We start from the raw sequence: 22,226 nt of genomic DNA, 5'->3' as shown, positions 1-22,226 counted from the left end.
AAGAAAGAAAGAAAGAAAGAAAGAAAGAAAGAAAGAAAGAAAGAAAGGAAGGAAGGAAGGAAGGAAGGAAGGAAGGAAGGAAGGAAGGAAGAAAGAAAGAAAGAAAGAAAGAAAGAAAGAAAGAAAGAAAGAAGGTAAAGTATAATAAAGTTATTAAAATTAATTATTAAGAGAAAAATTTTAAAAAAACCACGGACGGATAGAACCCTAGGACAAATGGTGGAAGCAAGACTATACAGACAAGATCTCACACAGAAGCATACACATACACATTCACAAAAAGAGGAAAAGGGAAAAAAAATCATAGATCTTGCTCCTAAAGTCCACCTCCTCAATTTGGGATCATTCCTTGTCTATTCAGGTATTCCACAGATGCAGGGTACATCAAGTTGATTGTGGAGCTTTAATCCGCTGCTTCTGAGGCTGCTGGGAGAGTTTTCCCTTTCTCTTCTTTGTTCTCCCAGCTCCCAGGGGCTCAGCTTTGGATTTGGCCCTGCCTCTGCGTGTAGGTCGCTGGAGGGCATCTGTTTTTTGCTCAGACAGGACGGGGTTAAAGGAGCCGCTGATTCAGGGGCTCTGGCGCACTCAGGCCGGGGGAGAGAGGGGCACTGCGTGCGGGGCGGGCCTGCAGCGGCAGAGCCTGGTGTGACGTTGCACCAGCCTGAGGCCCGCCGTGCTTTCTGCCGGGGAAGTTGTCCCGGGAACCTGGCAGTGGCGGGCTGAACAGGCTCCGCGGAACAGGTGTGTGGTGAGTGACCTGTGCTTGCACACAGGCCCCTTGGTGGCAGCAGCAGCAACCTTAGCGTCTCCCGCCCGTCTCTGGGGTCGCGCTTTTAGCCACGGCTCGCGCCCGTCTCTGGGGTTCGCGCTTTCAGCCGCGGCTTGCGCCCCTCTCTGGAGCTCCTTTAAGCAGCGCTCTTAAACCCCTCTCCTCGCGCACCAGGAAACAAAGAGGGAAGAAAAAGTCTCTTGCCTCTTCGGCAGGTGCAGACTTTTCCCAGGACTCCCTCCCGGCTAGCCGTGGTGCACTAACCCCTTCAGGCTATGTTCAAGCCCCCAACCCCAGTCCTCTCCCTGCGCTCCGTCCGAAACCAAAACCCGAGCCTCAGCTCACAGGCCCGCCCGCCCCGACGGGTGAGCAGACAAGCCTCTCGGGCTGGTGAGTGCCGGTCGGCACCGATCCTCTGTGCGGGAATCTCCCCGCTTTGCCCTCCGTACCCGTTGCTGTGCACTCCTCCACGGCCCCGAAGCTCCCCCCTTCGCCTCCTGCCGTCTCCGCCCACGAAGGGGCTTCCTAGTGTGTGGAAACTTTTCCTCCTTCACAGCTCCCTCCCATTGGTGCAGGTGATGTCCCTATTCTTTTGTCTCTGTTCTTTCTTTTTTTCTTTTGCCCTACCCAGGTACGTGGGGAGTTTCTTGCCTTTTGGGAGGTCTGAGGTCTTCTGCCAGCCTTCAGTAGGTGTTCTGTAGGAGTTGTTCCACATGTAGATGTATTTCTGGTGTATCTGTGGGGCGGAGGGTGATCTCCGCGTCTTACTCTTCCTCCATCTTCAAGGTCCCCCATATGGCTGTTATTATTTGCCTTATGTACTGAGGTGTTCCTATGTTGGGTGCATAAATATTTACAATTGTTATACATTCTTCTTGGATCAATCCCTTGATCATTATGTGGTGTCCTTCTTTGTCTGTTCTAATAGCCCTTATTTTAAAGTCTATTTTGTCTTATATGAGAATTTCGACTCCAGCTTTCTTTTGGTTTCCATTTGCATGAAATACCTTTTTCCATCCCCTTACTTTCAGTCTGTATGTGTCTCTTGGTCTGAAGTGTGTCTCTGTAGACAGCAAATTTATGGGTCTTCTTTTTGTATACATTCAGCCAATCTGTTCTTTTGGTGGGAGCATTTAGTCCATTTAAATTTAAGGTAATTATCGATGTGTATGTTCCTATTCCCATTTTCTTAATTGTTTTGTGTTCATTATGGTAGCTCTTTTCCTTCTCTTTTGTATCTTGCTTAGAGAAGTTCCTTTAGCAATTGTTGTAAAGCTGGTATGGTGGTGCTGAACTCTCTCAGCTTTTGCTTGTCTGTAAAGGTTTTAATTTCTCCATCAAATTTGAATGAGATCCTTGCTGAGTAGAGTAGTCTTGGTTGCAGGTTTTTCTCCTTCATCACTTGCAGTATGTCCTGCCACTCCCTTCTGGCTTGTAGGGTTTCTGCTGAGAGATCAGCTGTTAACCTTATGGGGATTCCCTGTGTGTTATTTTCCCTTGCTGCTTTTAATATGTTTTCCTTGTATTTAATTTTTGACAGTTTGATTAATATGTGTCTTGGCGTATTTCTCTTTGGATTTTTCCTGTATGGGACTCTCTGTGCTTCCTGGACTTGATTAACTATTTTCTTTCCCATATTAGGGAAGTTTCAACTATAATTTCTTCAAATATTTTCTCAGTCCCTTTCTTTTTCTCTTCTTCTTCTAGAACCCCTATAATTCAAATGTTGGTGCATTTAATGTTGTCCCAGAGGTCTCTGAGACTGTCCTCAGTTCTTTTTATCCTTTTCCTTTACTCTGTTCTGCAGTAGTTATTTCCACTATTTTATCTTCCAGGTCACTTATCCGTTCTTCTGCCACAGTTATTCTCCTATTGATCCCATCTAGAGTATTTTTAATTTCATTTATTGTGTTGCTAATTGTTTGTTTCATCTTTAGTTCTTCTAGGTCCTTGTTAAATGTTTCTTGCATTTTGTCTACTCTATTTCCAAGATTTTGGATCATCTTTACTATCATTATTCTGAATTCTTTTTCAGGTAGACTGCCTATTTCCTCTTCATTTGTTAGGTCTGGTGGGTTTTTATCTTGCTCCTTCATCTGCAGTGTGTTTTTCTGTCTTCTCATTTTGCTTATCTTACTGTGTTTGTGGTCTCCTTTTTGCAGGCTGCAGGTTCATAGTTCCCATTGTTTTTGGTGTCTGTCCCCAGTGGCTAAGGTTCGTTCAGTGGGTTGTGTAAGCTTCCTAGTGGAGGCGACTAGTGCCTGTGTTCTGCTGGATCGGGCTGGATCTTGTCTTTCTAGTGGGCAGGTCCACGACTGGTGGTGTGTTTTGGGGTGTTTGTGGACTTATTATGATTTTATTCAGCCTCTCTGCTAATGGGTGGGATTGTGTTCCTGTCTTGCTTGATGTTTGGCATAGGATGTCTAGCACTGTAGCTTGCTGGTCATTGAGTGAAGCTGGGTGCTGGTGTTGAGATGGAGATCTCTGGGAGATTTTTGCCATTTGATATTATGTGGAGCTGGGAGGTCTCTTGTGGACCAGTGTCCTGAAGTTGGCCCTCCCACCTCAGAGGCACAGCACTGACTCCTGGCTGGAGCACCAAGAGCCTTTCATCCGCATGGCTCAGATTAAAAGGGGTAAAAAGTAGAAAGAAAGAATTAGTAGAAGTAGAAAGAAAGAAAAAAAGAAAGAAAGAAATGATGGAGGGAGGAAGTGTGGTAGGGAGCGAGAAGGAAGGAAGGAAGTAGGGAAGGAAGGACAAAAGAAAGAAAGAAGTTACAGTAAAATAAAATAAGATAAAATATAATGAAGTTATTAAAATAAAAATATAATTAAGAGAAAAAACAAAGAAACAAACAAACAAAAAATACGGACGGATAGAGCCCTAGGACAAATGGTGGAACCAAAGCTATACAGACAAAATCTCACACAGAAGCATTCACATGCACACTCACGAAAAGAGGAAAAGGGGAAAAATTCATAAATCTTGCTCTCAAAGTCCACCTCCTCATTTTGTGATGATTCGTTGTCTAAAGGAGGGAAGGAAGGAAAGAAAGAATGAAGATAAACTAAAATAAAGTTATTAAAATAAAAAGTAATTATTAAGAAAAAAGCTAAAAAACAAACAAACAAACAAAAAACGGGTGGGTAGAATGCTCGGACAAATGGTGGAAGCAAAGCTATACAGACAAAATCTCACACAGAAGCATACACATACACACTCACAAATAAAGGAAAAGGGGAAAAAATCATAAATCTTGCTCTCAAAGTCCACCTCCTTAATTTGTGATGATTTGTTGTCTCTTCATGTATTCCACAGATGCAGGGTACATCAAATTGATTGTGGAGCTTTAATCCGCTGCTTCTGAGGCTGCTGGGAGAGATTTCCCTTTCTCTTCTTTGTTCTCCCAGCTCCCAGGGGCTCAGCTTTGGATTTGGCCCTGCCTCTGTGTGTAGGTCGCTGGAGGGCGTCTGTTCTTAGCTCAGAGAGGATGGGGTTAAAGGAGCAGCTGATCTGGGGGCTCTGGCTCACTCAGGCCGGCAGGAGGGAAGGGCATGGAGTTCGGGGCCAACCTGCGGTGGCAGAGGCCAGCGTGACAGCCTTAGGCGTGCTGTGCGTTCTCCTGGGGAAGTTGTCCCTGGATCCCGGGACCCTGGCAGTGGTGGGCTGCACAGGCTCCCCGGAAGGGGTGTGTGGATAGTGACCTGTGCTCACACACAGGCTTCTTGGTGGCGGCAGCAGCAGCCTTAGCGTCTCATGCCTGTCTCTGGGATCTGCGCTTTTAGCTGCGGCTCGCACCCGTCTCTGGAGCTCCTTTAAGCAGCGTTCTTAATCCCCTCTCCTCGTGCACCAGGAAACAAAGAGGGAAGAAAAATTCTCTTGCCTCTTCAGCAGGTCCAGACTTTTCCCCGGAGTCCCTCCCGGCCAGCCGTGGTGCACTAATCTCTTGCAGGCTGTGTTCACGCCGCCAAACCCAGTCCTCTCCCTGCGTTCCGACCGAAGCCCAAGCCTCTGGTCTCAGCCCCGCCTGCCCCGTTGGGGGGAGCAGACAAGCCTCTTGGGCTGGTGAGTGCCGGTCAGCACTGATCCTCTGTGCGGGAATCTCTCCACTTTGCCTCCCGCACCCCTGTTGCTGTGCTCTCCTCCATGGCTCCGAAGCTTTCCCCCTCCGCCTACCGCAGTCTCCGCCCGTGAAGGGGCTTCCTAGTGTGTGGAAACCTTTCCTCCTTCACAGCTCCCTCTCATTGGTGCAGATCCCATCCCTATCCTTTTGTCTCTCTTTATTCTATTTTCTTTTGCTCTATCCAGGTACGTGGGGGGTTTCTTGCCTTTTGGGAGGTCTGAGGTCTTCTGCCAGTGTTCAGTAGGTGTTCTGTAGGAGTTGTTCCACATGTAGATGTATTTCTGGTATATCTGTCGGGAGGAAGGTGATCTCCGCGTCTTACTCTTCAGCCATCTTCTCCTCTCACTCTTTATAGCAGTTAATATTGAAGAGTTTGAACTGTTGGGTAGACTGGAAGGAATGCTGAATCAGAAATTAGGTAAGAGGAGTCCTAATCTCCACTCTAATGCCACTATTCTTTTTTTTACTAATTTATGCATTTCTAACACGAATGGGGTTCTTTTCTGTTTTCTCTAAGGGTATTACAGGTTCTAATATTATATAAAATTAACGTTTAGAAAGAGGAATTCAGCAATAGTGGTTTGGTGACTTGTAAATTAATTGCATAATTAACATATTTATATCTGGATGCAGTAACCCAAGGAATTGCCAAGCCTATGCCTTCAAGAGTTGGGTTTTCTTCACTCATGATTATTTTCTTAGAACAGAACCATCATCGTTCAAAGGTGTACAGGTAATGTGAGAATGTAATTTAATTTGCTCACTTAGTTATAAATTTATTGAAGGCCTGGTGTGTTCCCATATTCCTATACATGTGTGGATATAGGATGAGGATGGTTGAGAATGAAGGGATTGAGATTTGGAGGTTGAGGAATAGATTAGAAAATGGCACCATTTGTTTGGGGGTATGACACTAAGCTAGGGTGTTGTCAGTACATGGGAGAGGCAGCTTTCAAAATTCTCCATTTTTCTATTTCCCCTTCTGTGGAATGCTGTCAGTCACTTCCCTTTATTTTCTTCTCCTCATAAACCTTCCGCTAACATACAAATTATAATTTTCAGGATATTAAAAATTATATTTATCTTCACTGAGTGATTTTCAAGAATGATTGATGGGACACACAAAGAAGTGATAGACATTAAAACTCAGTATTACCAGTCATTACTTATTTGGTCTATACTGACAGTTTAATTTGTACTTAATGAAACAAAAAAGAAAACTATATTTTCACCAATAATTTCCCAAGTATTTTATCATTTAGTATAAACCTCATCTCCTTAGATAAATAAAATTTTGTTGATATCCTTTACACATGTACTAACACAGGTAAATATATCTTCCCCTTTAGCTCCATTTTAAAGAGTATAATAATTAATGGAGATAATTACTGGAGTCTCATTCATGTGAATGAGTGATGGGGCAGAAAGTGTCCCAAAGTGCTCAGATTTTATAATGTGTATAATTTACCCTGGGAGTTATCATAGACATTAAAATCTAGTCTATAACAGAATTCATATTCTTATTATTTGCTATAGTAAGAATTTACTCTATTTGACAAACTGATCCTGCATTAAAGCATTTCCTGGTATTTTATCATGTTAGTAACTAATATACAACATATGCCTTGGGGCTGAAAGTTTTTCTTTCATAGTTTTAGAAGGTGTCCCAACCATGAAACACCTGTGATTTAAATGTTTATTATAATATTGTATCTTTGCTAAGCATTTTCCTTTATTTGATGAATCTCCATTTTTTCTAGAAATTTTGTAATACTCTTTGTAGACTAGGTCATAGGCTAGTGACAGGGTTCAGAACATGCTATCCCAAAATATGACATCTTGACATGGTGAACATTTTAAGGTGAAGGGATGTGAGAAATGACAGGTACAGGAAAGACCTCCCCTATCTTTCTTGAAGCAGGTTATAAGACCCTCTTCTGAGAGCTGTCCCTGCCATACCTGGAGGAAAAAAAAGATCTTTATCTCTAAAGGAGGGATGCTGAGAGACTCAGAACTAACAGGACTTGCTAAGTTCCTCCAATTTACCACCCTTAGCTCATCATACCCTTTTATCCTATTACATTTTTCCATGACTTCCCACACTTCATCAAATCTACTATAAAAATGCTCAAGCTTAACCACTTCTTCAGGTCTTCATTTTATAATGAAGTTTCCAGAGTCATATAAAACTTAAATAAATGTATATGTTTTCTCTTGCTAACATCTTTTGTCAGTCCAAATTACAGGGCCCCAGTGTGAGAACCTAAGATGTGTACAGGAAAAGAATTTTCCTGCCCTAAACTAGTCAGCTGCTTACATTACCAGAAGAGCATTGGAGGGTTTGAACAATTTTCTCCTGCCCCATTACATATTTCTTCTTTCTGCCTGAAATTTCCCATTCAGTGCTTTGTGCCTTGCTTGATTCTGGGTTCCTTTACTCTCTTTTGAAAACATCATTATGATAGGGATAGAGTAGTATAATTAAATAGTCAGTTTAAAAATCCCACTAGGAAATTAAGGACAGAAAGGGAATTTTAAGGGAGTTTGGGAAACTGTTGTAAGCTAATGATCACTCAAGAAAAGAATCCAGTAACCTAGCAACAATCTGCACTTCCTTGAAGGAAGACCAGGTGTATCAAGTGTCAGACACACTCAAGCCAGAAGTCCTGATAATCAAAACACAAGACAATAGATATGGGGCCTGAATCTTGTTACATGAAGTCAGAGAGTTAATAGTCCTTGAAGAGTAGCATTTCTGCATGTAGCCAAGACAGAAATACAGGTGAAAGGGGAAAAAAAAAAAAAAACTAGTTGAAAGGGGACAATATACGGAAACCTGAGATGAATTACCATATTTTAGTATATGTTACTACCCTCTTGTTAATATACATATGATTTAAATAGTGCCATGAGAGTCACAATTAAACCATAAAAGGCCAAGGGATGAACTAATAATGTAAGCCTTGACGTCTGCCCAAGAATGAGGAAGAAGATGGTCTTCTCCCCTCCCCACTTTTTCTTTGATTATAAAAGTTTAGTACTCTTTGTTCTTGGGGCTGCTGTGCTCCCTTGCCAGTCTACTTGTATTGCTCACAATTATCCTATGCTAATAAATTCACTCTGCCCCACAGTGAATTCTTTTCTGCAAAGAATGAGACAAAAGAACCTGAGCTTCACTAAGTCCTGAAAACAAGTGAGCAGTTTTAATCAAGACAGTGTGTTTGAGGTCCCTCCTAGTCAGGAATCATACGTTCAAGTCCCAATCTGAGTTTTAGCTGGGTTTGAGTCCCATGCAAGAAGGAGTGCAGTTTCAATTATCTTCTATCAGGTTTTACAGTCCTTCATGTTACAATAGATGCTTCAGCCAGGCAGAAAAAGCTCTGAAAAGGGAGATGGACTATACTCTAAATAAAAGTCACACTTTTTCCTTGGCCTTACCTAGATGATTTCTAAATAATTATTATAACCTTTATAATACTATACTCCTTCAGGGCATTTTTTGGTTTATACATAATTTTAAACTATATGCTTTTTATCCACAACAGTGTAAAATGACATAAAATTAAATTTAAAAGCTAATAGACTGGGTTTCAGAAGCAAATTTTATTGTAATCCCGTTAGGCTGGAATGATGGAGCAAACCCAGATAGATGAAATATTAAAAAATTAATGCAAGGGCCTAAGTCAAGAGCAAAGCGCGGGACCAACTAAAGTACCAGCCCACGGTGTCGTCATGCCCTGGAGACGACAGAGCGTGCCGGCTTCCGAGGAAAGCAAAAATTAAGAAGACCCTTGACATTAGGAGTAGACTAGAGGGATGTGAAAAAAATCTAAAGATGAAGGTATTTCAGACCATCTGCAGGCAGCTTATAAGTTCAAAGGGGTTTTCTGTAGAACCAGCCCCCAGTGTGGTCTTCTCCACTTCCTCTTATATGTGTGGCAGGAAGAAAAAAGTGAGCCGTTATGAAGAAGAGGACCCAAAAAAGTACTCTGATTTAGTAAGGTCTGTCTTGTCATTTAGAGGCCACGCTCAGACTCCACAGCCTTTGTTCGAGGAAGATGCTTTACTCTATGGACCTGTGAGGAAGTGTAAGGCCCCAAAGCAAGAAGAAGAGGCAGGAGGTCCACGAAACTGGGGTCCTCTCTTCAACCCGGAGAAAAGCATTAAACCAAATGATCCTACAGTTCCTCTGAAAATCCCTTTGCAAAGGAATATGATACCAAGGGTGACCCGAGTCCTTCAGCAGACCATGAACTCAGAACAGATTTCCTGTTTGGAGAGGTGGAAACAGTGGGTGATTCTGGAACTGAGAGAGGATTGTCTTGCAGAATATACTTCAAACATGTTTTTACAAGGGAAATGGTTTCATGAAGCCTGGGAAAGCATACTTTCACCCCAGGGGAACTTAAGAGAGAGAGATGAAAATCTCCTCAAATCTGGCTACATCCAAAGGGTCCAGCATGTTCTGAGAAATGTCAGTGGAGTGTGGGCTCTGGAAAATGCTGTTAAATGTGAGACCCTAAAGTATGTAGGTCTGCTGCACTGTGTGGCTGATTATCAGGGCAAGCTGTGTGTGACTGATCGGAAGACATCTGAGAAACCAAAGCCTTTCATCCGAAATACATTTGACAACCCGCTGCAAGCCGTGGTGTATGTCAGTGACATAAACCATAAGGCCAACTACAGCTTTCAGGTTCAGTGTGGCTTGATCGTGGTGGCCTACAAAGACGGGTCCCCCGCCCACCCACATTTCGTGGACGCAGAGCTCTGCTCCCAGTACTAGGCAAAGTGACTTCGACTAGAAGAATATACAAAGAAGGAAAAGAACCTGAATATTCAGAAACTAGATTAGGGGCAGGAAGCTGTGTGGGAACGTTCAGGACTTTCTCACAGTTTGGGAAGATTTATTGCTGTTTCCTGTGATCTAGAATGAGGTGCCACAGGGTCTGAGAGCTGCAGTAACACAAGCTGAACTAGTAATTTGTTGAAATTTATTGCAACCAAAAAGGCAAAGCCGGAAAAGTTAAATTAAAAAGCCAAACTTCGGCACATAAAAGACCAGCTCTGCTACCTCTGACTAGCATTTACCCAAAAAAATGGTAAACAGCATTGGCACAGTGTTGGTGCCTCTTGGACCCCTGTAGACCTTTCTGTGTTCCGGGCAGGATGCCCAGTCTTTGAACTGAGAGATTCAGGGTGGTGAGGCCTAGTGCGCAGAGCATTTCCCCCGGGGCACGCCAGCAGGGAGGGCTGTGCACCCACAGTGTGTATGTGCAGTGAGAATTCGTATCAGCTAACTACTGCTGCCAGTGCGGGCTCCTAAAACTTTTATGTATGGGGTCCCCTGTATTTCATTTGGGGGGAAAAAGCTCCCATTTGACATTTTTGAAAAATAAACATGATTTCTTAGCCTCAAGTAAACATTGCTCTCTGGAAAGATGGAGTATACTCACTATATCGTAGTCTATGCCCCTTGGCATCCCACCAAATAACACTCAGGAGCAGCCAGGCTCCAGTCTGAGAATCGTAATTGTAGGTATTTTGGTAGCTATCTTCTGGTTTGAGTCAAGGAATTGTGTACGTGGAGAAAATGTATTTATTGTTTGTTGAATTTTCCAGCTATGGGGAAAAATAATAACATGTAATTTTTTCTATGTTTGATAAGTAATAAAATTGATTAGTTGTCACTGGGTTCAGGAAACTTAAATAAATGCCCACTACAGCCTTGGGGGAAGGCTCCCTGTTTTATGGAGTAGGTTAGCATTTAAATTACAGTTGCTGTCTTAAAATAGTAGCGTGCTACAAACACCTTTTTCCTTCATTAGCCATTAATTATAAGAAATCAAATACAAGATGTGAGTAAAGTAAAAAGAAAAATAATAATGCAACGTTATATTTTAGTTTGAATAATAAATTTTACAATTAAAAAAGTATTAAATGAATTGGACCTGCTATGACATCTGTTCAATGAAAAAATACATGGGGGTTAGAATTAGTCAACAAAATTATCTGACACAAAATAAATTTGAAGGAGATGCACAGTTTAGGGGAGATTTTATTATTAAATTTCAACATATCACAGGTTGGTTCTTTATGTTGGATTTGTTATGGTGACATGAACATTTGTTCTTTTTCCACTTGCTCGATCCACTACCTAGGCTGGATTTCATCCAACCTCTAAGACAAACATGTTTCCACCCCAGTACAGCCCTGAGATGAGGTCTGCCTACAGCTGGACTTCTTATACTGGCTTCCAAACAGCTGATAGCTCAGGGCCTTGTCTACTTGGGGACTGGAAGAACTTTGCTAGCAGATGACACAGGTGGTTGCTTCTTTGTTCTATTAACATTTACAGAATTGAATTGTTTTTATTCTGTCTAGAGCAGTGGTTCTCAAAGTATGGTCATGTAACCCCTAGCAGTCTGAGAGACTTCACAGGATTAATGAGATTCTCTCTTTTTCCAACTTTCTATCTGTATTAAAATGGATATTTTTTTTTTCATATACTCAACCAAAATATACTGAAGCATGTTGAATACAGAAGTAAATAGGTGACTCCAAACATCTTTTAAGCTAGGTATCTTTGGAAATTTAAAAATAAGTAAAATAATGTCATTCTTCTCAATTTATCTAGAGACATAAATTTTTTAAAGTTACTTGTTATGATATATTTTAAATTAATATTTATTATACCTTTTTAATAAATTAGTTCAGTTTTATAAAAATGTAGTTTTAATTTATAATATGGTACATATCAATAGAAATTATCCATATAATCAAAAGTTATTTGGGGTCTTTAGTAATTTTCAAGTGAAGGGAATGAAACTAAGACCAAAAAGTTTGAGTTCTACTGATCTAGGGAAAAATCTTAGCTTGATAAAATAAAAGCAGGTGGAAAAAGTATGATTATTCATAGTCAATTAATATTTATATTCAATTAATAACATTTCTAAAGCCTATAGTTAAAGATTAAACAACATGGAAGCTCACTTGGTCAATATAATTATATATGACTCCAGATCTCATTTTTTAGTTTTTGTTTTCTATCTTCTCTTCTCTGTTTCCATGTCATATATTCATGGCTAATGTGCTTATATATTTTCCTTTTTATCTTTCCCTTTTCCTCTCTCTGTTCCCAACTGTTTCTCCTTTCTCTCTCTCTATCTTCCCTCCCAGAACTTGCTGCCATCTTTTCCTATTTTACACTACTGTAAGTGTACATAGTATCAAATCACAGAATTAAAAATATATGCTTTTCTTAGTAAATAAAATTTTAATATATTTATATCAAATGTCTCCTTTTACTCTCCCCTCAAGGTAGCTAAAATTAAAAGTTTGGTGACATTTCTAAAAACCAAAAAGACACCAAAAATAAATTTCTAATTCATACTTTAATGTAATGTTTGAAATTTTCTCTAGAAATATTTTAACATTCTTAGAAAAGCATAAAAGGAAAATAAAGTAAAAAGCAAAGAAAATTATTTTATGGGAAGTGAAGAGTCTTCAAATGAGAAGAATAAGTGAAATGTGAAGAAGAAGGAAGAAATTATTGTGACAAAATCTGAAGCCAGGGGCTTATTAATATCAATATTTGTTTTTAAACTGTTATTTGAAATTATTTATATGATTTTTTCCAGAGAGTAAGAACATGGCAGAGAGAAACTCTGCAATGGGTAGAAAATTTGGCACAATGTAATGACACATGTCAAATTTGAACGTTGTTTTTGCTTTGTGTTGAAATTATACTCCGTTGTGCCTTCTCTTTACTAAAATTACATTACACACAAAACGTTGGGGGTTCTACTGTTTAGACCCGTCATGGAGTGGAAGCTGGATGTTTAAAGACAATGGCAGACTTAGGAACTGAGAGCAAACTCAAAGCACCTGACACAAATGAAGCAGCTGGAGATATAGATTGACTGAGGGAAATTTAAGTCACATTTGGAATCTTCAAAGGATAGAAGAAGGTATACTGACCTTCATATGGTGTGTTGTGCTGGGGCTTGAATTTAAATCATGAAATTTATCTCATTAAATTGAGAGATTTTCTAACTTCTAATCCAGTTATTTTAATTATTTTTGTATTATATTTTTTAGTGTTATCTTCTACCAGAAGTAAATTTAGATTCTATACTGAATCAGTAGCAAGAAACTTATTTCTCTCTTGCATTCATATTAATATTGTCCATTATCAAACATGATACTAAGTGTATTCAGTAAAGACTGGTTACTGATTTGCCACTGATAGAAAGAAATACATCAATTTTTTAAAGCAAAAATTCAAAGAGATGGCTATTTAATTGTAAGATTACAGTCTGTTGCCATCCTGGTGAAATAGTTAAGGAAAAAAGTACAATGAATTAAAACATTTTCTGGGTTTGAATCTTGACTCTGTAACATGTTTGTTACTTTGAGAGAGTTAGTAAATAATTTAAATAATTTGTTTTGTTTCTCAGTTGCCCCATCTGTAAAGTAGATTAATAATAATACTTACTATTGAATTGTTATGAAAAGTAAGTGAAAAAATATATATAAAAAACTTAAACTAGTGATTGGTCAATTCTAAGGTCTCAGTGAACGTTATCAAGACCTAAAAATTATTTTATTTGGAATGATTTACATGATTTCTCTTTTCCGATGTTGCATCAGGGTCAAATAGGCTAGAATATAATTTTTTTACAAACCGCAACACACATATGTTCATGTGATGTTATTCCATCTGTTTGAAATATAACATTTCAATCAACCGGTGTTTTGCTTTCATGAATACACCTGGATTGATAGCTCTTGTATTATCCTGGGAATGCCAGTTGTTTTTGTTTCTATCTTTTTGTCTTTGAATTAATGAGTCAGTAGAGAAGAGAATATAATTAATGTACTGGTTTCAAAGATTGTTTAAAACACATGGTACACTGAAATTTAAAAAAAAAATTGTTTGAGCCTAGAATATATACCATGATTACTTCATTGGGGTTGTTTTCTGTTGTTTGATCTTCTTAATATATAAACTGTAGCACTACTAGTACAGCACTCCAACTCTCTAGAGAAAAACCTAAGTGAATTACGTAAAAATAACAGGTAAACCAGCACTGACATACATGGTGATAGTAAATACTGGTATGAGAACTCTCAAAGACAGCCTGTACTTACCTTTCATAAACAATGATACAGTTGGAGCTACTTGGAATTTGTCTAGGGTTTAATAGAAAGATCACTGAGCAATGGTGTGAACTGAGTTCTCAAAATGGCTAATGCTAAGTTAATTCAAACTAATCTTAATAACAGCTCTAGTTTAATTTCCTTAACTCTAAACCACAAGGGCTATATCAGATATATTATTAATTTTTATTCTACTGTATTTTTATTCAATAAATAATTGTATGACTGTTAGGTACCCTGTTAAGTTTTGGGACACAGAGTTGAAATAGGTAAACCCTGTCTTGAAGGAACTCACAGTAGAGTGAAGGACACTAAAGGTTATGATATTTAATCCCAGGTTCTTATTTAGGCAAAGAAGAGAAGAATGTAATCTAATCTTGGAGATGAGTAATTATTTCTCTGAGACAATGGGGACAACTCTGAATCTCAAATAGTGAATATAGTAAATGTGTGTTAAAAATGTGCATGGAGTAGGAATTAGTGGAGACTTCCAAGCAAAGGAAACAGTATATTCAGGAGTACCAAAGGCTAAGGAAACGTGATAACTTCAGGAATTTCTGGTAATTCAGTATAATGGAGCCTTCGGTGTGGAAGGGCCAGATGGAAGATGGAGAGGGAAGCCAAGTTCATATTGCCAAGGCCCCATTATGATAATCATTTAAAATTTTATCCTGAAAGCAATGGGTAATCGTGAAATATTTTTTAAGAGGAAATAATTTTTAAGAGGAAATGACATATTCAGAATTGCATTTTGAAAACAAAACCCGTTGGCAGAAATGAAACAATAGGTATGAAGTGGCATTACTGGGTGAAGGGATGCCTGTTAGGAAACTGCTATGGGAAAGCTAGGTAAGAAATAATGAAGGCTTGACATGACTCCAGCAGCAGTAGTGGGAATGGAGGAATGGATTTGATAAATAATATAGGAAGAAAATTTGTAGAAATTAGAGACTGATTAAATGTATGAGATCTGGAAGAGAGTTATTTTTCTGGGTGGATGGGGTGGTGCTCTTTGCTGAGAGAACACAGGAATGGGAACAGGTTGGAAAAGCTGATAAATTTCCATATAGGATAGATTCAGTTTAAGTTTCCTGTGGGTTTATAATGGGAGACAGCCATCAAAAAATTGGACATATGGGTCTAGAAATCAGGAGATGATCCATCAATTATCTTTTCAAATAATTTTATAACTCAATTTACCCAAAAATTACTTAACTAAGAGAAACTTTTTTAGTGCTAACTATATTCTAGCCATTAGTCTAAATCTGAATAATTGAAAAAATGAATATTATTTAAGTATTTGCATTGCCCTTGCTTTGAAGTAGCTCACTAACTCAGAAGGGATATGTCTTGTTATCTAATAATTAACCCACAAAATATAGAAAATAGACTGCCAAAAGAAATATTCACCTTTTAATTCTTTAACCTATTTTAGAATACCCCCCAGTCACCTTTTTCCAGATAAAATTTCTACTTTTTCAAGCTAGAGCTTCCTTTGAGCTTCTTCTGTTTTATACTCCCTGTCTTTTTGTGTGGCTTTTTGGATTATCACAAGACTGTTCATATGTTGTTTGACACAGAGACAGACAGAGTACCCAGGGCTCTACCAAAGTTTTACAAGCCAAGTATTGACAGACAATAACTTCCTGGACAATGACACTTCTCTTTTGAATTTATCTTAAGCTTTTTCTCTTGTTAGTTCCATTGTTTTTCTGTTCAACAATTGATAATAAATAACAATCAAGTCCCTTTCCCTTCTCACAATGTCAACTTTTAATTATTGCATTAACTTTTATTACATGCATATTTTTTAAGTTAAATAGTTCCGTTGGTATATGTGAAAAAGAATCATTACAAAAATACAGATGCTCTAAGAAATTTAATTAGGATTATGTAAATAATAAAGAACTATGTATAGGAATTATTTATTAATTGGACCTTCTTGTTTCTATTATAATATCTGTCGTGATTTATATAATGAAAAATTTGATTGAAAACAGATGATATTTCTCAGCTCTAACTTCCTGAATCTTTAATGGAATTTATATAATCCCCCATAGAAGACACTTTAATCTCCATTGCATATAGGATCAATTCCAAACTCCCTAGTTTGATGCTCAAAAATTCTTCCTAATCTGTTAGACTGAATTTGAAGATAAAATTGTGAACTCCAGCAGCTGATCCCTTTTCCAGCCTACATCTTTGACTTGGCGCCAGCCATGTCTATTTGTTTGTTTCCTTCTCTCTCTAAACTCACCAACCTTTAGTTCAGTTTTTCTTCTTTTCTGGGAACTTTCCTGATCCAATTTTCAGTGATCCTAATTATATTCAGCACTTATTCTCTGTCTCCCTTCTCACTTTCTTCATATGTGTATATCTGTGTTCCAATGTCACCTATAAAAGAAACGTTGAGGGAAGTGACCAGGAGTGAGCAAAAGACAAAGAGTTTTATCTTGCCCTCTAATTCCAGTCACATTGCATATTTTCTTACATCTCAATTGTACTTTTAGATAGATTATATGCATACGATTAAATGAGACTCAGATTATATGCATATGATTAAATGAGACTCAGAGACGTTCAAATAACTTCTTAAAACTCACTCAGGTTTTAATGGGGAACTGGATTTGAATTCAGAGCTGCCTGTTTCCTTCTCTTGCTCATCTTACCCATGGCCAGAATGAGGTGGGCATGGGCTTTGAAATTGGGGTGTTAGAGTTTAAATTGCAATGCTGCTCCTTACTAGCTATGTGGACAAATTTATCAAACATTTTCTATATTCTCTACTAAGGATTTTATAAACCTTATTACAGGTAAGATTGTCAGCAAGAACACTAAGCCATGGTGGTAATATTATTGTCACTTTATAAATAAGGAAATTGAAGCACAGGGAGTTTGGGTAACCTACCGAAGTTCATAGAATTAGAGGCACAACTGAACTTCAGTCCTGGGAAGTCTGAACCTACATTCTAAATTAATATGCTAATCATTATGCCCCTATGGGAAACTACTATAACCCTTTTAAGCAGCAACAGTTTCCTCATGTATAAAATAGATATAAGATTATTTAGAAGATTAAATGAGATAATAGGAAAACACTAAGCACAATGACTTGCATAGTAGTAACTAGATAATAATGATTGTTGTTATCTTAATTATTTTGTTTCCAAATTAAGCTGTACAGAGCCTCCTCAGGCCCTAGGCTGTTCAAAGTCCTCTGCTTCAGTGGGGGAGGGTACTTTTCCATTTGGGTTCAAGCAGCCAAATAAAACTGAAGCTGAGATCAACACAGCACAAGCTTTATTCAATGGCTAAAGAATGGAGACGCAGAAACTAAGTTCACAGAACAAATTCTCACCCAGAAGATGAGAAGGATTTAATTTTAAAGAGTAAAGACAAAGGGAGGAAGAGTGAGGCTAATGATGGGGAGGCACATGCATTAGTCTATCTGCAAGGGACAGGGGTTTTTCAAGGGAGTGGGAAACCACCCCTTTTTGATTATTCTTTGGTCCTTAATGTCCTGTAATGGCCATTGGTAGGTGTGTTATTTATTATGCTAATATAGTAAAAGCAGTGTATAATGAGACTCAGGGCCTGTTGGAGGTCAGATTTGTTTGCCATCTTTGTTCAAGCTGGTCCCACTTGATTTTCATTTGTTTGTAGCTTCCTTTCTTATCTCTATACCCTTTAAATTAAAGATTTATGTGAACTCCTGCTAAAGGTGGTGGTAGGTTGTTTTGAGCAAAGACCTGAAGCAGCTCTGGCAATAATTTGTGCTGTCTGGAGGGCTGGGGGCAGGAATTATATATTTTTATCTCATCAAAAATTAACTCTGCATATAGTTACTTGCTTCATAAAAACTTATTCATTTTATTATTTAATATATTAGTTATTTTGAAAGATGGTGAAGTGAAAAAAGACAGCGCGTTGTTAAATATTGACAGATACATCAATACAGTCTTAGATCCTTTTAGATTTAAACCATATTCAATAATGGAAGAATATTTTATGCCACCACTTACAAAGAAGCTTTGTGGGAGAAATTTCATCATTGGACATTATATCAATTTAATAGCAAAAACCTTCAATATAATGTACCTCAGAATCCAAAACTTGCTTTAGCCATATTTTCCAATAATATTGCAATCCAAGTGTATTTTGGACTCTGCTCCATTATTTTCTATCATGACTCCCTTTAGGACACTCATATCTAAATGTGCCCACAGCATAGCACCTAGCATGCATTGGTATGGAGAACTCTCTGATGATTTGCAATCTGTACCAGGAGAGGAAAAGTTGTGGAGTCAGTTCTTTTTTGAAAGTTAGTTTTATTTGTCCCCACCTCCAAATTCTAGCCAGTCTCCTCCTAAATATGTGCCTGTGATTGCAAGGATGACAAGGCTAGAGTGTGCAGTTAGGTCAGTACTCAAATACCTCTCTGAAAAAAGTGGAAGAACTGAAAGTAGACAGGATAATGACATCACCCAACGGATAACAGAGAATTCCAGGATGAGATCCAAAGGTGTCCCTCTGAGGCAATTTATAAATTGTTACAAATAAGATTAAGAAGATTACTATATCCCAGAAAGAGGGTTAATCTATAACTCCTAGAAACTAAATTGAATTATGTCAAATAAACATGTTAAAAATAAAAAGGATATAATAAAGAAAGGTGGGGCTTCCCTGGTGGCGCAGTGGTTGAGAGACTGCCTGCCGATGCAGGGGACACGGGTTCGTGCCCTGGTCCAGGAAGATCCCACATGCCGCAGAGCGGCTAGGCCCATGAGCCATGGCCGCTGGGCCTGCGCATCCGGAGCCTGTGCTCTGCAACGGGAGAGGCCACAACAGTGAGAGGCCCGTGTACCGCAAAAAAAAAAAAAAGAAAAAAGAAAGGTGGTCTATATGGAATCAAGATAATTAATTGAAGAGCAATTACATGACAGGAATAAGTCAGGAATGACTAAGGAGATATAAATGTTATCTGGAAAGTGAGTATTTTAATCATCAGAAAGAAAAACACAATACTCTGAGTAAAATTTTCCACAACCCTCTCCAATTCCTTATATTCTGTTTCATGCTCTGCTTTTCTATTTTTATTTTCCTATTTACCAGTGTGCTTTCTTATTCTGTTTGCTTGTATCTTGATAATAGAAACGTTTCTTGGAATAGCAGAAAAGAAGTTTCTGGTCATTTGAAAAAGAATAACTTTCACTGTAAATTAGCATTTCTGGTTTTTATATTTTTATTTTATTTTATTTTTATTGAAGTACAGTTGATGCAAAATATTGTTTTAGTTTCAGGTGTGCAGCAAAGTGAGTCAGTTATACATATTCATTTATTGATTATTTTTTTAGATTCTTTGCCCATATAGGTAATTAGAGAGTATTGAGTAGAGTTCACTGTGCTGTTAGTTATCTATTTTAAATATAGTTCTGTGCAGGTGTCAATCACAATCTCCCAATTTATCCCTCCCCTCTTCCCCCCAGTAACCATATATTTGTTTTCTACATCTGTGATTCCATTTGTTTTGTAAATAAGTTTATTTGTACCATTTCTTTTAGATTCCACATATAAGTGATATCATGCTGTATTTGTCTTTCTCTGTCTAACTTACTTCACTCAGGATGACTATCTCTAGGTCCATCCGTGTTGCTGCATGTGGCATTGTTTTGTTCTTTATTATGGCTGAGTAATATTCCATGGTACATGTGTACCACAACTTCTTTATCCATTTCTCTGTTGATGGACGTTTAGGTTGCTTCTATGTCCAGGCTATTGTAAATAGTGTAGCAGTGAACATTGGGGTGCATGTATCTTTTTGAATTATGGTTTTCTCCTGATATACACCCAGGAGTGGGATTTTTGGGTCATATGGGAGCTTTATTTTTAGCTTTTTAAGGAAACTCCATACTGTTCTCTATAGTGGCTGTAACAATTTACATTCCCAACAACAGTGTAGGAGGGTTCCCTTTTCTTCACACCTTGTCTAGCATTTATTGTTTGTAGATTTTTTGATGATGGCCATTCTTCCTGGTGTCAGGTGATACCTTGCTATAGATTTGCTTTGCATTTCTCTAATAATTGGTGATGTTGAGCAGCTTTTCATGTGTCTCTTGGCCATCTGTATGTCTTCTTTGGAAAAATATCTATTTAGATCTTCTGCCCATTTTTTTATTGGGCTGTTTTTTTTTTTGATATGGAGCTGCATGTGCTGTTTGTATATTTTGGAAATTAATTCCTTGTCAGTTGCTTCATTTGCAAATATTTTCTCCCATTTTGAGGGCTGCCTTTTCATTTTGCTTATGGCTTCCTTTGCTGTGCAGAAGCTTTTAAGTTTAATGAGGTCCCACTTGTTTATTTTTGTTTTTATTTTTACCACTCTAGGTGGCTGAAAAAAAAAGATATTGTTGCATTTATGTCAGAGAGTGTCTGCCTTTGTTTACCTATAAGAGATTTATAGTATCTGGCCTTATATTTAGGTCTTTAATCCATTTTGAGTTTATTCTTGTGTATGGTGTTGGGTAGTGTTCTAATCTCATTCTCTTACATGTAGCTGTCCATTTTCCCAACACCACTTATTGAAGAGACTGTCATTTCTCCATTGTATATTTTTGACTCCTTTGTCATAGATTAGGTGACCATAGGTACATGGGTTTATCTCTGGACTTTCTATCCTGTTTCATTGATGTATATTTCTGTTTTTGTGCCAGCACTATACTGTTTTGTTGAGAGTAGTTTTGTAGTATAGTCTGAAGTTAGGGAGCCTGATTCCTCCAGCTCTTTTTCTTTCTCAAGATTACTTTGGCTATTCCAGGTCTTTTGTGTCTTCATACAAATTGTAAAATTTTTGTTCTAGTTCTGGGGAAAATGCCATTGGTAATTTGATAGGGATTGCATTGAATCTGTAGATTGCTTTGGGTGGTATTTTGACAGTACTGATTCTTCCAATCCAATAACATGGTATATCTCTCCAACTGTTTGTTTCATCTTTGATTTCTTTCATCAGTATCTTACAGCTTTCTGAGTACAGGATTTTGCTTCCTTAGGTTCATTCTTAGATTTTTTTTTTTTTTGGTGTGATGGTAAATGGGATTCTTTCCTTAATTTCTTTTCTGATCTTTCTTTGTTAGTGTATGGGAATGCAAGACATTTCTACATATTAATATTGTATCCTGCAACTTTACCAAATTCATTGATGAGCTCTAATAGTTTTCTGGTAGCATCTTTAGAACTTTGTATGTATAGTATCGTGTCATCTGCAAAGAGTGACACTTTTACTTCTACTTTCCAATCTGGATTCCTTTTCTTTTTTTCTTCTCTGACTGTCATGGTTAGGACTTCCTAAACTATGCTGAATAAAAGTGGTGAGAATGGACATCCTTGTCTTGTTCTTGATCTTAAAGGAAGAGCTTTCAGGTTTTACTTTTGAGTATGATGTTAGCCACAGGTTTTTCATATATGGCCTTTATTATGTTGAGGTATACTCCTTCTAAGCCCACTTTCTGGAGAGCTTTTTATCATAAATGGTGTTGAATTCTGTCAAAAGCTTTTTCTGCATCTGTTGCAATGATCATATGGTTTTTATTCTTCAGTTTGTTAATGTGGCAAATCACATTGATTGATTTGCATATATTGAAGAATCCTTTTATCCCTGGGATAAATCCCACTTGATCATGGTGCATGATACTTTCAATGTATTGTCAGATTTGGTTTTCTAGTATTTTGATGAGAATATTTGCTTCTATGTTCATCAGTGATATTGGCCTGTAATTTTATTTTTTGTTGTCTTTGGTTTTGGTATCAGGGTGATGGTAGCCTCATTGAATGAGCTTGGGAGTGTTCTTCCTCTGCAATTTTTTGGAAGAGTTTCAGAAGGATTAGTGTTTCCTCTTCTCTAAATGTTCGATAGAATTCACCTGTGAAGCCATCTGGTTCTGAACTTTTGTTTGTTAGGAGTTTTTTATATCACAGTTTCAATTTCATTACTTGTGATTGGTCTTTTCATATTTTCTGTTTCTTTCTGGTTCAGTCTTGGAAGGTTGTACCTTTATAAGAATTTGTCCATTTCTTCTAGGTTGTCCATTTTATTGTCATATATTTGCTTATAGTAGTCTCTTCCGTTTCTTTGTATTTTTGTGATGTCCATTGTAACTTCTCCTTTTTCATTTCTAATT

General features: G+C 38.1%; 2 protein-coding genes across 4 annotated transcripts in view; one reads left to right on the top strand and one right to left on the bottom strand.

The window, feature by feature from the left end:
* RIT2 (Ras like without CAAX 2) overlaps positions 1–22,226 on the bottom strand; it is a 590,607-nt gene that overhangs the window by 461,438 nt on the left and 106,943 nt on the right.
* On the top strand, positions 8,729–9,816 carry LOC114899928 (mitochondrial genome maintenance exonuclease 1-like). 3 transcript variants are annotated; one of them, XM_029231124.1, is made up of 2 exons: positions 8,729–9,233; positions 9,587–9,816. In XM_029231124.1, the coding sequence occupies exons 1-2, from the start codon at positions 8,729–8,731 to the stop codon at positions 9,814–9,816; spliced, it is 735 nt and encodes a 244-aa protein (XP_029086957.1). The 3 variants fall into 3 exon arrangements, with proteins under 3 accessions (XP_029086957.1, XP_029086962.1, XP_029086949.1); XM_029231129.1 differs by having other exon boundaries at positions 8,729–8,999; positions 9,234–9,676; XM_029231116.1 differs by having other exon boundaries at positions 8,729–9,676.

This window comes from Monodon monoceros, unplaced genomic scaffold, assembly GCF_005190385.1.
Source record: "Monodon monoceros isolate NGI ecotype Baffin Bay Population unplaced genomic scaffold, NGI_Narwhal_1 Super_Scaffold_1, whole genome shotgun sequence".
Lineage (NCBI taxonomy): Eukaryota > Metazoa > Chordata > Mammalia > Artiodactyla > Monodontidae > Monodon > Monodon monoceros.
This window is presented reverse-complemented; position numbering and strand designations above follow the sequence as displayed.